At 50.7% G+C, this 15,750-nt stretch overlaps 1 protein-coding gene across 3 annotated transcripts in view; it reads left to right on the plus strand.

Annotated features, from left to right (window-relative positions):
- EVC2 (EvC ciliary complex subunit 2) overlaps window positions 1-15,750 on the plus strand; it is a 152,487-nt gene that overhangs the window by 90,578 nt on the left and 46,159 nt on the right. For all 3 annotated transcript variants that reach the window (XM_022567025.2, XM_022567023.3, XM_022567026.3), the window contains 3 exons: window positions 1,255-1,709; window positions 7,656-7,860; window positions 11,414-11,536. In XM_022567025.2, coding sequence (XP_022422733.2) covers window positions 1,255-1,709; window positions 7,656-7,860; window positions 11,414-11,536 — 783 coding nt within the window. The remainder of the gene's footprint in view (window positions 1-1,254; window positions 1,710-7,655; window positions 7,861-11,413; window positions 11,537-15,750) is intronic.

Below are 15,750 nucleotides of genomic sequence, written 5' to 3' on the forward strand. Positions count from 1 at the left end.
CTCCTTCTTTAAAAGGCCTTCTGTGACCTCCTCATTTAAATTGTCTCTCATGGATCTCAGGGGGGTTTTCTCTTAGGATATCTCAATTTTCAGTTCCTATGTGCCTGGGACTTGGTAATAATAATAGCAGACATTCATTGATGCCAATTCTGCACCAGGCCCTCCTCTAAGAGCTACACATGTCTTCAGCAACTCATTGCATCCTCACACCTACTCTGTGAAGTAGATCCTATTATTATCCGCATTTTACAGATTAGGCAGTAGAGGCCCAGACAGGGCCAGACACTCGTTTTGGGTGGCTCAGCTTGTAAGTGGAGAAGCCAGGTTAGGAGCCCAGGTGGTCTGCCTCTTGGGTTTTACCTACTCAATAGATACGTGTTCAATAAATGTTGAACAAATGAAGTTTTCACTACATTTTGGGTTATTTTCTAAAGAATAATTTTGTTTTGGGGGGAGGGGGGAACAACGATCAACTTTATTGATCCATTTAAAAACGATGCAACCTCAAACAAAGGAGGTACTGCTAAAAGCTCAGTTGGGTGAGGCAGATTAAGCCTTTTGCTTAAATCCTTACCATAAATCTTTGAAGTATGAAATTTGCCACCCCTTGCCTCTGGAATACTGTGATTAACATAGACAGAGGCAGATTTTGTCTAGTCCAGAAGAAGAGAGCAAGAGAGAGAGAATAAAAAAATTTAAAAAAAAAAAGATAGAATAGAGAGAATATTATATCTGAGTGAAGGAAGAGAAAGAAAGATGTCCTGGATCCTTCTTTGAAACAAATGAGTAAAAAGGTGGTCACATTTTACTAAAGATCAACCAGGTTACGCATTCTTCTCCTTTGGGGAGGATGTGTTAAGAAGATAAACACCTTAATAGAAATTTCCTCTCTTGTTGTCTAAGGCTTGACTATGGGGAGAAATCAAGAGTCCTTCCAGTTCTGAACACGCTCTTGCAGTATTTCTGTCCTATTAGCCTACTTGCATAAAAATCTTAGTTGGTTTTAGAAGAACAAAGCATTTATTCAAAGTTTCCATTTCGTGGTTCAATTCTCCTCTGCTGCTACTTTGGCAATCTCCATTGGTCTTTAAATTATGTTACTTTTTTTGTTTTCAAGAATAATTTGCTGAATGTGAGGTGATTGGGGAAAGAGATGTTGACATTCGGTGCTTCCTGCAACCAGAGTGTTTTCCCCAAGAGCCGTACAACCGAGTCCCGCCCCCTGTTAATTGTCTGTTCTGGAACTCCTGCCAGCACAAGGAGCAGCGGAGGGAGCGGCTGTCCATCGCTGAAGCCTTCGGGGCGGCTGAGGATGCTCGCCAGTACATGGGCCAGTGGCGTAGCCTGGTGGCCGAGCACAGCGCCACCCTGGAGGAGCTGCAGGAGCGCCTGGACCAGGCTGCCCTGGACGAGCTCAGGGCCCTGACCCTCTCACTGTCCGAGAAAGCCACAGAGCAGCTGCGGCGGCTGCAGAACTCGGTGATGACCCAGGAGCTGCTCAAGCGCGGGGTCCCCTGGCTCTTCCTGCAGCAGATCCTGGAGGAGCACAGCAGGGACCTGGCCGCCCGGGCCGAGCGGCTCGAGGGTGAGGAGAGGGACAGAGGCCAGGAGGGCATTCAGAGCGTGAGGCAGAGACTGAAGGACGATGCTCTGGAGGCCTCCACGGAGGAGCAGGCGGAGCTGAGACACTGGGAGCACTTGATCTTCACGTGAGTTTTAATCCCTGTGTGTTTTCATCGCCTCCTCTCCTCCCACTCGTGGGGGAGGGATTCCACCGCCTGGTTACGGGGATGGCCAGACACGTGCCATCTGACGCTGGACAGCAGTGTATTAGTTACTTATACCCACAGCACAGACGGGCAGTGCATGTCCCCCCAGGACCACTCAAGGGTTGCAGAGCAAACAACCAGGGCTCATGGGAGGCAGGCTTTGTATTTGGGTTGGCCAAAAAGTTCGGGTTTTTCATGTGAGCGGGGAAACAAACAAATTTTTTGGCCAACGCAAGAGCAACAAGAGGGTGAGGTGCCCCCTGGTTCCCGTGGGAGGATGTGATGGGCTTGTTTGGACAATTACAGGCTGGCAGGGAACTGAAACCCACTGCTCATGAGTAAGCAGGAATTGCACCTGGCCCCCTTGAGGAGAAGTGTTGTGTGAAGAGGGGAGCTTGTCCACAGGAGCAGGATGGGGAGGGGAACTTATAGTTAAGCCACAGGAGGCCCCCCCTGTGTCAGCAGATGTCAGGGAGCACATGGTAGTGGGCCTTCATTCCAGGCCTTACGGCCCGCTGCACCATCTCTTTATGGGGCCCCTTCATTCATTGAATTCAAGAACCATGGAATGACATCCACTTCTGACTAGGATGCTGTAAGCCATTGCCCGCCAGCAATCCTGGTGTAATAATTATAAAATAATGGATAATTTGCACCACTAATGTTTTTAAAGCCACTGGAGAGCTATGGAAGCAATGAGGACAAGTTAAAATCAAATTCCAGAGGGGCCACTGTTGACAGTCCTTCACTCCCCTGCAGCATTCGCCGGCTCTTTGTGCAGACTGAGATTTGGTGTGGCCCAAAAGGGGCCATCAGCTGTGTGATAGACACCAGCAAAGCTTTGGCAACTGTTTAGGGCTGGCACGTCAGATTGGAAACTGGAGGAGCCTCGAACACGGCCCACATGGGGCTACAGAGAGGAATGAAATGTGGGCAGTGTAGACCAAAAACCTGGGTTTAAATCCCAGCACTGCCACCAGCTGTCTGAGTGTAGGCAAGTTACTTAACTTCTCTGAGCCTCATCTTTCTTGTCTGTAGAATGGGATGACAATGATAAATCATTTACGGTGCTTTCAGTAGCACATGATACTATTGGGTTGTTAGAAGGTGAAGAAAGCATTTTATAAGAAGTCGGGGGGTAAATTTTCTAGTTTTGATTCCATGACCCAATGATACTATCAAGATCCAGCCCTCAACATCCTTCTGCTCCACTATACTCAGTGTGCTGCTTTGGTCTTTGGGCTCAGCCCCACATGGTTTCAGGATGGCTGCTGCAGCTCTAGGTGTCACATACATCATCTCTCTTTTTTTTTTTTTTTTGTGGTACACGGGCCTCTCATTGTTGGGGCCTCTCCCGTTGTGGAGCACAGGCTCCGGACGTGCAGGCTCAGTGGCCATGGCTCACGGGCCCAGCCGCTCCGCGGCATGCGGGATCTTCCCGGACCGGGTCACGAACCCGTGTCCCCTGCATCGGCAGGCGGACTCTCAACCACCGCGCCACCAGGGAAGCCCTGTCATCTCTTTTTAACATGTGAGGCACTGATTCTTCCGATTCCACTGGGCAGGACTACATCACCAGCCCATGCCTAAACCATTCACCGGCAAGGAGTGAAATGGCCATGACTGTCTTAGACCAGAGGGCAGCAGACTTTTTCTATAAATTGCCAGGTAGTAAATATTTGAGTCTCTGAGGGCTACGTGGTTTCTGTTGCAACTATTCAGCTCTGCCCTGGTAGCGTGAAAGCAGCTACAGACAATCCGTAAGTGAACGTAACTGTGTTCCAGTAGAACGTTATTGACAAAAACAGGCAGTGGGCTAGATTTGGTCTGCAGGCCATAGTTTGCCAATTCCTGCCTCAGATCACCTGGGATTCCCTCTCTGGGGCTGTGAGGGGTGTTCCTATCCCCAGCATTGTTGGATAGTAACCCATCTAAACAAAAGCTGAGCTGATAAGAGGCAAGGAAGGGCCATCAACCACATCTGGCAAAGCGCCAACTCCACATCATTGATGAGGGATTACATGAGCAAGTATATGTCAGTCTTTTTTTTTTTTTTTTTTTTTTTGCGGTACACGGGCCTCTCACTGCTGTGGCCTCTCCCGTTGCAGAGCACAGGCTCCGGACGCACAGGCTCAGCGGCCATGGCTCACGGGCCCAGCCGCTCCACGGCATGTGGGATCTTCCCGGACCGGGGCACGAACCCGCGTCCCCTGCATCGGCAGGCGGACTCTCAACCACTGCGCCACCAGGGAAGCCCTATGTCAGTCTTTTAACACAACCCTTGGTCTGCAATAAGTGGATGAAAAGAGGTAGCTGCTATCATCACCACCATCATTCCTGTGCTGGAAGAACTCAGATTATCAGGAGGAAGACAGACACATAAATAGATGATTGTGATACACAAAGCAGGCGTAATTAACCAGGTAACCATATGGAGGATTAGGATCCTTACCAAGCTCTGAAGGAGGTACATGTTGGGCGCCGGCCACTGACCTGGTACTGGGAGCCAGAGACAAGGCGACACTGCCTACTGTTGCCTTGCTGAGGCGGGGCAAGACTAGGTGGTGGAACAGCTGGGTGGGTCCTTGTCCGGGTGTGAAGAGGGGAGACCAGTCTCACCGCATGAAAGACAGAATCAAAACCCCCAGCAACAGCAGCGCAGCGAAGATAAACAGTAACCGCCATCTTCCCAGTCTGTTTATTTAGAGTAGTGTAGACTGTTTGCACATAAGGGCGTAACTGTGCCCGTTTGGCTATAACATAGCGCTCTTTTCCTTTTAACCAACGGACCCACCCATCAATATTCCTTAAAGGAACCAACCAACCCAGAAAACACTATTGAAGCGAATAAACAAAACCAAAGCCCTTTGACTATTCTTTCCTCGGTATGGCCACTCCACAGTTCAGTTTGGATCTTAGCCACAATTTCAGTTCTGAATTGAATTGAAGCCCTTTTGATTAGAAAAGGTTGCATCGACCTAGGATTGTGGAGGGGGTGTTGGGGGTGGGCGTTGGGGGAGGGTAGGGGAAGGCGTCCTTCTCAGTCTGTCTGCTCGGTCCCTCTGTCCCCCTCCTCTACTGATCCTGCATGCTGCTCGCTGGACGTCGGTGGTCCTCCCCATCTGCACTGAGGCCTGAGCTCTCCTTGAACCCTTTCAGGGATACCAAATAGCAGAGCATCGTTCTGCAGTGTCCATCCTTCCTTGGTGGCAGTGACATCCCATGGAACAAGGTCTTCCTGGCCTCAAGGATGCAGTGCCTCCTCCTTAAGTGCTCATTCCTAGGGACTGACCTTGCTGCCGGGGAGGAGAGGTCCCAGGTGTTTGCAGAGGGTGAGATTGTCTTGGTTTAGATGAAGTGACCTCTCCCCTCCTTCTCATCTCTCTTTCTTTATGGTTCTGTCCTTGTTTAGTTCGCAATCTTTGTTCGTTTTTGTTTTCTTGAACAAACAAGATGCTGTCTTCTCCAAGCCCATACAAATCAGATCCTTAAATGCCACTTCTTATTCCCACAAATTGTTCTCAGCAGTAATTATTCAGCTCAATCTACGTTCGACCAAAGTCTCTTTGCTCCATCCAGCCTGCTTTGGGCTCTTCAAAGTGTGTGGATTGGACTTGACATTCCCATTATTGGATGGTCATCTTCTTTGATTCATGTGGTTCCATTTTGCAGGGAGTATTATTAAAGCGGCCGCTGATTGAGTCGTTCAACAGGAAAAGAGAGATCTCACTTTGGTATCAGAAAACTCTTTATGATTTTCCTAAGGGTTAAAGGGGGTCAACTAACAATACACACAATCTGAGTCTGCTTATATACTTTGCTTATTTAAGACCCTAAAAGGTTGTAGCCTTTATTTCTGAGGCATTAAGTAGAAATGGCTTTGCACAATAGTTTTGAAACATATTTTTATAAGCTTCTCAATTTCAAGCAAGAGAGAGTTGCTGTAAACCTGGTCCTATAAAATAAGAATTAATAAGGATGCATATTTTGCCAGGGAAAGTGTCTTTCAGACCTTTTTGCTAAACTCCTGCCTGGATTTTAAATTCCTTCAGGGCAAAGACCCTATCTCCTATATTTCTGTATTATCTTGGTGCCTACCTAGTGGAGGATTAAAGCCAGACCACCCTGGGCCAATCTGGTTTGAAGATGGGCAAAAATAAAAACTCAGATTCATTTCAGAGTTGCTTTCACCTTGGAGTCCACGTAAGCAGCAAACACGTGGGGCAAAGATTCTCCATGAGGGAAGGTACAAAGGAACAGCTGCAGTTTCCAAAAGTGCTTCAGAAAAATTGGTGAGTCCCAGGGAACCCAAGACATGGGCTTGGGGCCTTTAGACCGCTTCTGTCTGGGGGCCCAAGTCAGCCCTTTCGGTCTTATTCTGCTTCCACGAGAGAACTTTCTAGGTGAGCTGAAGTCCCACAGGCCCACATGAAGATTTTTTGAGTGATCAATGAACAGACACACATTGCCCAAAGCAGGACAGAAGAGATGGCCTCCCTCCAGATGCTGTCTCCTGGGTCAGGGAGGACATCCTGTCCAGAAGTCCCAGCCGACCTCCTCTTCCATCTCGTTGGCCAGACTGGATCCCCAGAGGTGGGAAAGAGAGCCTGTGGCCGTTCTCCCCTGTAGAGTGGCTGTAGGCCTTGCCTGGGAGGAAGAGGGAGACATTCCTTAATTTCCTCATTTGTGGGCTTCCCTGGTGGCGCAGTGGTTGAGAGTCCGCCTGCCGATGCAGGGGACATGGGTTCGTGCCCCGGTCCAGGAAGATCCCACATGCCGCGGAGGGGCTAGGCCTGTGAGCCATGGCCGCTGAGCCTGCGCGTCCGGAGCCTGTGCTCCGCAACGGGAGAGGCCACAGCAGTGAGAGGCCCGCGTACCAAAAAAAAAAAAAAAAAAAAATTTCCTCATTTGTAAATTGAGGATTGAGTTGCCAAAGGATCAGTGAGGATGCAGGTAAATGTTTCCTGGGGCTGGCATAATAAAGCACCACAGACCAGGGGCTTTAAAACAACAAAAATGTATTGTCTCCCAGTTCTGGAGGCCAGAAGTCCAAATCCAGGTGTTGGCAGGGTCATGCTCTGTCTGAAGGTTCCAGGGGAGAATCTGATCCCCGCCTTTCTCTGAGCTTCTGCTGTTGCTACAGTCCTCAGCACTTGTTGGCTCGTAGACCCCTCATCACACGGCCTTCTTGTGTGTGTGTCTTCTCTTCTTTGAAGGACACCAGTCATATTGGGTTAAGGGTCCACCCTATTGCAACATGACCCCATCTTAACTTACTTCTAAACTGCCTCTGCAAAGACCCTATTTCCAAATATGATCACATTCAGAGGTACCAGGGGTTAGGGCTTGAACATATCTTTTGGGAGGACACAGTCAGCCCCTAACGGTAAATCACTCTGCGTGGTTTCCAGCACGGAATAGGTTTTCCCTAAATGAGAGCTGTCACTCATCATGCTAGAAAGACCCAGCACAAGGCCCCCCTTCCCCATGACCTGCCGAGTTGGGCATCTCTCCTCCGGGCTGCTGGTCCCTACTTACAGTCTGCTGCTGGCCAGGCTCGGTGGACAGTTCTTTGTCTTCATGTCTGTTCTAAACGGAGACAGGTTCTCTTCAAGGTCGTGAGCGCCGGGACGCCTGTTGCCTGCTCACAGGCTTGTCTCATTCAACTCTGAATTCCTAGTCCCAATATGATGTTGTGTCCATCATGACACACATTAGATGCTCAAGAAATCCTTGTGGAATGAATGCCCGATTAAGGAGATGGCGTTTTTTTTCCAGACGTGGATTTGACTAGTGGAGTTTGAGCTTTGAATTTACACTTTCCCCCCAGCACAACCCGCACTGTCTTCTCTCCACTAAAACATATCACTGTTCTTGCTTTTCCAGAAAGCTCTGGTCCTCTGCCTTCTCCCTGTCCGAAGAGGAGCTGCTCGGGATGAGGCAGGAAGTTCACGGCTGCTTCGCTCAGATGGACAGGAGCTTGGCCCTTCCCAAAATCCGGGCCCGAGTCCTGCTGCAGCAATTTCAAACCGCATGGCGAGAAGCAGAGTTCCTGAAATTGGACCAGGCGCTGGCCGCCCCTGAGCTGCAGGTAGGATGGGCATCTCGGGGCCTCGTGGGTGCAGAAGTGGGGCCTCCTCCGGCGGTTGATACTGTAGGATCTCGCTCCGCCACCCGCCCTCAGCTCATCTCCCACCCTCTCCTCTAGGGCCCTGTTGGCATCAGCTGTTCCTGGAAGCACCTTAAGTTCTGTAGTGGACACACTGGTACCTGGACTTTGCACTGTCCACCAGTGGCCCTGAGTCTCTGCCACTCACGGCTCACAGCTGCGCCGCTCTCCGGAGCATTCCCCTCAGCGATGGGAGCCACCTGCCCTGAAAGGTGACTCTTCCTCCTGCCCCCTCCCTTGGCCACAGCCAGTGACCCACTCAGAGTACTTCTGTAAGTGGCACAAGGAGGATGCTCAGCTCAGGTGGAAAAGGGCATCTCTCACCCTGGGCCTCGGAGGGTGATGATTGACAGATGCCTGTGGTGAGCACGTGTTATGGGCCACAGACGAGGCAACTCTTGGGTGCAGGGTTTACTCTGGAGCCCCTTATGGACCAGTCAAGGCCAGACGCTACCTGAGACCTCCACCATGCGTGGCCCTTTCCCCCTCCTGTCCTGGTTCCCTCACCCCCTACGCCTTGCTCAGAGGTTCTCTCTCCGGAAACTGCGTGCACCCCAGTCCCTGCCTTTGGCTCTGCCTCTGGGGAATCCCACCTGAGACAAGGCCTTTGGACTTGCTGTTTCCTCTGCCAAGAACATCACAGGGCCAGCTCTTTATGGTCTCTTCACATCTCAGTTCAAATGTGTCACCTGCACAGTGGTCTTCCCTGAGCACGATCCAAGATCACCACTTTCCCAGGCATCCTTTATCACATGCTGCGTTCCCGCGTCTTCAGAGAGTTGATTGCTATCTGCAATGCCCTGGTTTCTCGACTTACTCACGGTCTGTGCTCCCACTGACAGCAAGCTCCCTGTTTGTAGTACCCGTTCACCACTCCATCCCAGCACCTAGGAGGTGCCTGGTGCGTAATAGGGGCGCAATAAATTTTATTGACTGAACCAACCAACCATCCACCGGATGTGGGCAGAATGCAGGGACTTCCCTTGAGTTGGTATTATGTTGAGATTGAAAACATTTCGAATCACTTACACTTCCAGTAGCTCATCGGTGGTTCACAGCAGGGCCAGGAGGTAGATATTTTGTCCCCATTCTACAGATGAAAGCACCAACCAGCAGAGGAAAAGTGATTGACCAACGTAGGAGGAAGTAGAAGGACTCGTCTTGGAGCTGGTGCTTTCTGACTTTAAACCTACTGCTTCTCCTTGAGGAGAAAACAAAATTCAGGCACATCCTTGGTGCTCTCTGCCCAGCTGTAAGTTCTACCATGATCTCAAGACCCCCTGTGGTCTGACCCCTGATCAGTCACGTGCTGGTAAACTGACTTTCATTGGGAGTTCAGAGTTCCTGATTTGTAGCATTTGCCTATTTCCCTGGTGTAAATACTCCTTCCAAGGCCAATTTCGGGCTACCGACTTGACATCACTGTGCGTGGGGCCGGAAGGGATGCACACGATCTGCCCCACCCCCGCCCCACTCTGGCTTCCCCCGCTTCCAGTGCCAGTCCTTGCTCTGGGCTTCAGGGTCTTACCCACCAGCCTAGCTCTGTTCCTAAGAGGGGTTGACCCCCAATTTCCTCTTTTTGGTATTATCACCATTAGATCAGGAGATAAAAACTATAGTTCACTCATGGGATTAGCTGAGCCCAGTCCGAGTTTTTAAAGACATTGGGTGCAGGAGTCAGGAAGCTCACCATCTAGCTCTTAGGGCTCCCATGATGTGGCTGAGGCCACCGATTCTGTTCTGGCCTCAGTCTCCTCCTCTGTCAAATGGGGGTCTCTGAACTCAGTGAATTGCTGTGTACGTGCTTGCTCCCTCTGAGTGCGCTGGGGCAGGCCCTGAGGACATGGGGGTCTTCTCTTGCATTATCACCACGGCCATAGGCGCCGGGTCAGGGTCTGGTGGGCAGGCCTGAGTCCAGGTCTAGAGCAGGCTCTGGTAGATCATGACAGTGGAAGAGTGGAGGAAGGGTGGGTATGTGAGCCGGGAAGGGAGGAGGACTGGCCCTCATGGGGAGTGGCCACCAGCCACGTACTGCACCAAGCATCTTGGATGTGGCGTGTGCTGTGCTGGTCACGCTACATCATGCCGCACTGCATGGTGTTTTGTTTTGCTATGTTATGTCATGTCCTATTGTTATATCCTCATTTATGCTACATTCTGCTATAGCATGTTGTTATGCTCTATCCTGTTGTGTTACAGTATGCTGTATTGTTATATTTTTCTGTTTATTATGTTAGATTATGTTATATTTATGTTCCATTGTGTTATGTGCTTGCAGTAATCCTATGAGGTAGGTATTATTAGCTCCATTTTACAGGTCTGGAAACTGAGGCTCAGAGAGTGTACTACACTCATTCATTCATTCGCTGAATATCAATTTACTGAGCACCCACAACCTCTTCTCTTTTTTAATTATTTATTTCTTTTCTTTCTCTTTTTTTTTCTCTGGCTTTGTTGGGTCTTCGTTATGGAAGCACGGGCTTCTCTTTGTGGCGTGCGGGCTCCAGGCAGGCTCCAGAGTGCATACGTGGGCTCTATAGTTTTTGCAGTACATGGACTCTCTCACTGAGGCGTGCGAGCTCAGTAGTTGTGTTACGCAGGCTTCGTTGCCCCGCCACATGTGGGATCTTACTTCCCTGACCAGGGATCGAATCTGGGTCCCCTGTGTTGGAAGGCAGATTCTTTACCACTGGACCACCAGGGAAGTCCCACACAACCTCTTCTTCGACTCCTCTCACCCTTGCTCTGGGCTTCAGGTCTTCGGGGTCTGGAACCTTCTATTCCCACATTTTCACACTCCTGACACCTTGTCATGCAGGGCTCAGCTGCAATGTCACTTCTTTACATTTGTGAGAAGCTGGTGTGTGTGTAGGTTGTGCAGACTGTTATTCTAGGAGGGCGGTATGTGTTAAAGCCCACGCACAATGCCTCCTTGAACGCACGCATACGGATGTCCTCAGCAGCTGTTCACCCCTGCAGACGTGTCCCCATCCGCCTAATGTAAGAGAATATCCGTCTCCTTGTCTTCACGGCACTCACCAACCCTCTGAGAGTGTCTTGGTCGGTTATTTGTTTTCATGTTTACTGATTTTTTCCTCTGCTGTTTTGTAAGCTTCCCAAGGACAAGGGCCTCTTCCGTCCTGTGCCTGCTCACAGAGGCTGACGGGTTGAGGTCCCCCGCTGGAGAGGAGGTGGATACAGGTGGGGCCACTATCTGTCTGACTGCAAAGCTCCAGCTCTGCCCACGAGCATCCCTCTCCTCCCTTTGGGGGGACAAGCTCCCAAAGTATGCCAAGACCGAAGGCCCATGAACGGAGTTCATTCCAGGAGAGTGTTCATCTCTCCTCCCCTCTCTGGCTAAGACAGCTGTGCGGTGCCAAGAGCTGCAGGAGCCTCTCTGGGCTTGGGGAGACCAGGGGCTGCACCAACCTACTGGTGATCACTTTCTCGCCCATGTTTTCTCCCCTCTCTCCAGCCACAGTCCAAGGCAAGGAAGCCACGCTCCAAGAGCAAAAGCAAGACAGACCTTTTGAAGAAGTGCACTGAAGATAAAATTCAGCTCTTTGAGGAACAGGCCCCCGAAGACCTGGTTGAAAAGGTCAGTGTTCGATCTGTCACTCCTCATAGCACATGGCAGGGCTGGCAGCCGCCCAGTTTAAGGGCACACAGAGCCCTTGGGGGCTGTGACTGTCCATCTCCACCCAGCACCTGTTTTTTTCTTTTACCATCTTTATTGGAGTATAATTGCTTTACAATGGTGTGTTAGTTTCTGCTGTATAACAAAGTGAATCAGCTGTACATATACATATATCCCCATATCTCCTCCCTCTTGCATCACCCTCCCACCCTCCCTACCCCACCCCTCTAGGTGGTCACACAGCACCGAGCTGATCTCCCTGTGCTATGCGGCTGCTTCCCACTAGCTATCTATTTTGCATTTGGTAGTGTATATATGTCCATGCCACTCTCTCACTTCGCCCCACATTCCCCTTCCTCCTCCCCACAGCACCTGGTTTTTACATTGTGTTCCTGCAGGTGGGACCCGCCCCACCCCCACCCCCACCCCTTTTCACCTGGTCCTTCTGCCTGGAACCCTCTTCCTCCACTTCTCCCCCAGGAGGTCTCTCTCTGGTCCATTCTTCTGGCCTCATCTCTGGTGCTGCCTCCGTGGCCTGTGGTTGCCACCACCCTTGTGCCTGGCTCTGTGCTGAGGGGTTCACTTGTGCTGCTTCACTTCTATCTCCGCATTTATCTTGCACACCCTCCTCTGTGCCCCACAAGCAACCCAGCCTCCCTCACCAGCCCCCTTTTGTTACACTTCTGTTTCTGCGTGTACTGCGTATGACCACGTGCTGCTTACCCGTGTCCTTCCCTCTTCTTGGATTTACCTTTCCACCTCTTTTTACCTGAACAAGTGGACTTTGTCCTCAGCTGTCCTAAGGCACAGCCTCTGTCCTCAGGTGCCCCCTCTTCCAAGAAGCCTTCCCGGAACACCCAATTCTCCCACTTACCCCTCCCCCTGCCAACTTCCTTTCCCGTCCTAGCATATCTCACGCTGTTCCTTCATTCCTCTGGGATGCTGAGGAGGCAGCAATGTCCCAGGCATCGTGTTCACGACAGCTGGGGTGGTCCCAGCTCTCAGAAATGCACATTCTAGACAAAGAGCACTTAAAATGATAGATCATGATGATCAGTGCCGATAAAGAAATGAATAAGATGGTGTGATAGTGACGGGGTGGGGGCATGGCGAGGGGGAAGTGGGATCCACTGTAGGTGGGAGAGTCAGGTGAGGTGTCTCTGAGGAGGTGACATTTAAGAGTCGAAACCGTGTTGTCACTGCCGGGGGCCCGCTGCCTTCCCCAGCAAAGGGCAGACTCCCAGAGGACTGTCAGTGAGTGGATGTACAGACCATATTCTAGAGCTGCTGGTTTTGGTCCTACCTTCTGTCCCTCGGGTCCTTTACCTAGTTATTTTAATTTTTTTTTTTTAATGTAAGTGTATTTCTCAGAACACAAATGCGTAATCCAGCAAAGAGCCATAGAACCTGCTCCAGGCAAGGTCATGGCTCCTTCCAGGTGTGTACAGGTTGTTGATGTCTTAAGGGACACAAGAGGTAGCACCCTATTCCCACTTGTGTTCTATATAAAATTGAGACACAAGACAAAGACTAAGGCAGGTACAGGTGGAAATATCATCTGTCTTACTGTTAAAGGCTAGCTCAGAAGATAGGAATTAGCATGAGAGCCAGATGGGCTTGCTAAACATCCCAGAATTAAACAGACTCAGTCACACGATCACAGGTGTCCCTGGGGGGTTCCTGGCAGCAGCCTACCTGGAGGAGCAGAAGTGGGGCTCCCCGAGCAGAGCTGAGCCAAGCCTGCCCGGTGGGGTGGATTCCCAGTTCACCCCGGAGGGGACGAGGAGAGGGGTGGAGTGAGGCAGGGACTACATGGAGGAACTAGCTGCATGGGGGGTGGGGCAGGGCGTTTCCTCCAATGCACGCTGGTTTGTGACCCATTGTCACACTTAAGGTAGATATTGTCAGAGAAGGAAAAGTGGGGATTTGATTTGGTGGAAGGAATGGGTGGCCTGAGCCGTGGCCAAGGACACAATGCAGGTTCAGGGGAGCCCAGAGAGTCTGCAGCCCCGTGAAAAGGCTGCTTTGCTGAGGTGCTGGGTCTCCCGAGGGGATGGGGGAACAGACCCGGGGTGGAGGGTCTCAAGTGCCTGTCTGGGAAGATGGGCTGAGTCTCACCAGCGCTGTAGAAGGAGGAGAGGGACAGGATGAAGGATGGGTTGAGAAGGTCCCGAGGTTTCCTGAGCCGAACTCAGCAGCCCACCCACCGTGAGTTCACCTGACCGCACATGCTTCCCCCATTCTAGCCTGTCTCTTTCATTCCATTATGTGCTTTACCCCTCCCGACTTCCTTAAGAAGTAGGAACGGTCCATATCCCTATTTTACAGATGTGGAAACTGAGTCTCCACAGTGAGTTCATCCAGGTTTCTGCAGCCAGGCGGTGGTGGATCCAGCACTTCAAACTAAAGCTCTATCTCTTCTTCGTCTTTGACAGGGAATATTCTCACGGAACATGGTTATTTCCCACGGTTGTGTAATGTTGGATGAACGTGCCTTGGCTCCCACATCTGTAAAATCAGGATTGAGACAATGATAACCCACTAGTCACCGGATTTGTGAGGAACAAATGGATTGGAAGGTGCTTTTTAACTTTGGAGTGGGCTCCAGTGCCCATTTCCCCAATAATGGAGCAACACATAGGCTACCTAATCCCGGCCTCATGGAGAAAGGCAGCCAAGAGTCATTTGTCAGCTGTGACCTTTTCATGACAGGCCATCTTCACAAATGGCTATCTCACTGTGGCAAGTGCCAATAAAATAGGCACTCCCCAGTCAGCGGCTTTGATGTTCCTCCTGAAGTCGGTCGACTGCATCTCTTAGCATCCGTGGCAATTGTTCAGATTTTTTATTTGCAGGGTGATTGCACAGAAATGACAGCCCCTGGGGGGTGCCAGCAGCTGACAGTTGTTTGACTGTGCTTCGGGACTGGGAACCCCTTCCTAGCTCATGTAGCTATCAAGATGGAGCAGGGACCTAATGGCCACTGTCCCAAGACCCACTGTTAAGCCCCTGCGTGGCTGGCAGCATGCTGTCCCCAAAGGGACTGTGGCTTCACAGCTGGGGTTGCAGAGCGTGCTGGAAGCACCTGCCAGGTGCCCCCTTTCTTTACGAGAATCTGCAGCCCTCAGCCCCAGGTTGATATGTCCCTGGTCTGGACTCTGCCATCTGGAGAGGTCGGCAGAATTGCCCAAGGTCACGCCATCAGTGAGTGGTTGAGCTGGGGCTCCCACAAGGAGCTCCCACGTCTGCTTCCATCACCCATGCCCTTTCCATCATGGTGCTGGGTCCGCAGTGACAGCGAGAAGGCTTCAGCCTCCCAGCAGGGCTGTTTGGTCCTCTTCCCCGCGTCCCCTCCCTTTCTTCCACCTCTTTCCTTTTCCTTGCCGTGCTCAGCTTTCCCCTTTCCCTCATTCTCCTTCACTTCCTCCTCTAGAACATTTTGTAGCCTGTTCTCTGGGCCGGGCACTGTTGCAGGATCCTGCACTTGAGATGTTCACGGTTTTAGACGAGCAGCAAGTTTGTACATCGACCGTTTACAAGTTCGCCTCCTGCTTTCACATAGAAGCCACCTGACTATGCTGAGCTCCGCCTTGAATGAGTGGTATGTGACTCATTCAGAAAGAATTGTACGACTGATTCAGGGAGGAAAAGAGAGACAGGCAGGGGGATGAAAGTGAACTTCCTGCCTGCCCACCTTTTCTGTCCAGCTGATGGGTTATCAGCTCTGGTCAGAGGCAGCCATCCTGAGTGGCTGTTGTGCACCTGTGACACTCCACAGACATCCCAGGCCTTCTGATGGGCTCCTTACAAATGCACAGATGCATGATTTTCAACCTGGAGGACTCTGGAGGGCATGTACATTTTAGAATAAGTTAATCAAGTTCCAAGATAAATTTCTGTTGGATTGCACTAAAATTACAGGTTAATTTGAGAATTGTCTTCCCCTCCAAAAAGGTGGAATGTTTCTTATTTTATGTGGATCTTCTTTTAAGATCTTTAATAGATTTTATATTTGTTTCCATTAAGTAGGGTGAACATCCATCTCGATATGCTTGGGACAGTCCCAGTCTCCCCTGTCATCCCCATGTCCCTTCCCGTTAGCTCTTCCTTTTACCCTCAACTTGGGCGATAAATCATAGGGTCACCTTATGGATAAGGTATACATATACATACGG

This window comes from Delphinapterus leucas, chromosome 5, assembly GCF_059928025.1.
Source record: "Delphinapterus leucas isolate spDelLeu-1000000601 "Yukka" chromosome 5, BTC_Dleu_Yukka2, whole genome shotgun sequence".
Lineage (NCBI taxonomy): Eukaryota > Metazoa > Chordata > Mammalia > Artiodactyla > Monodontidae > Delphinapterus > Delphinapterus leucas.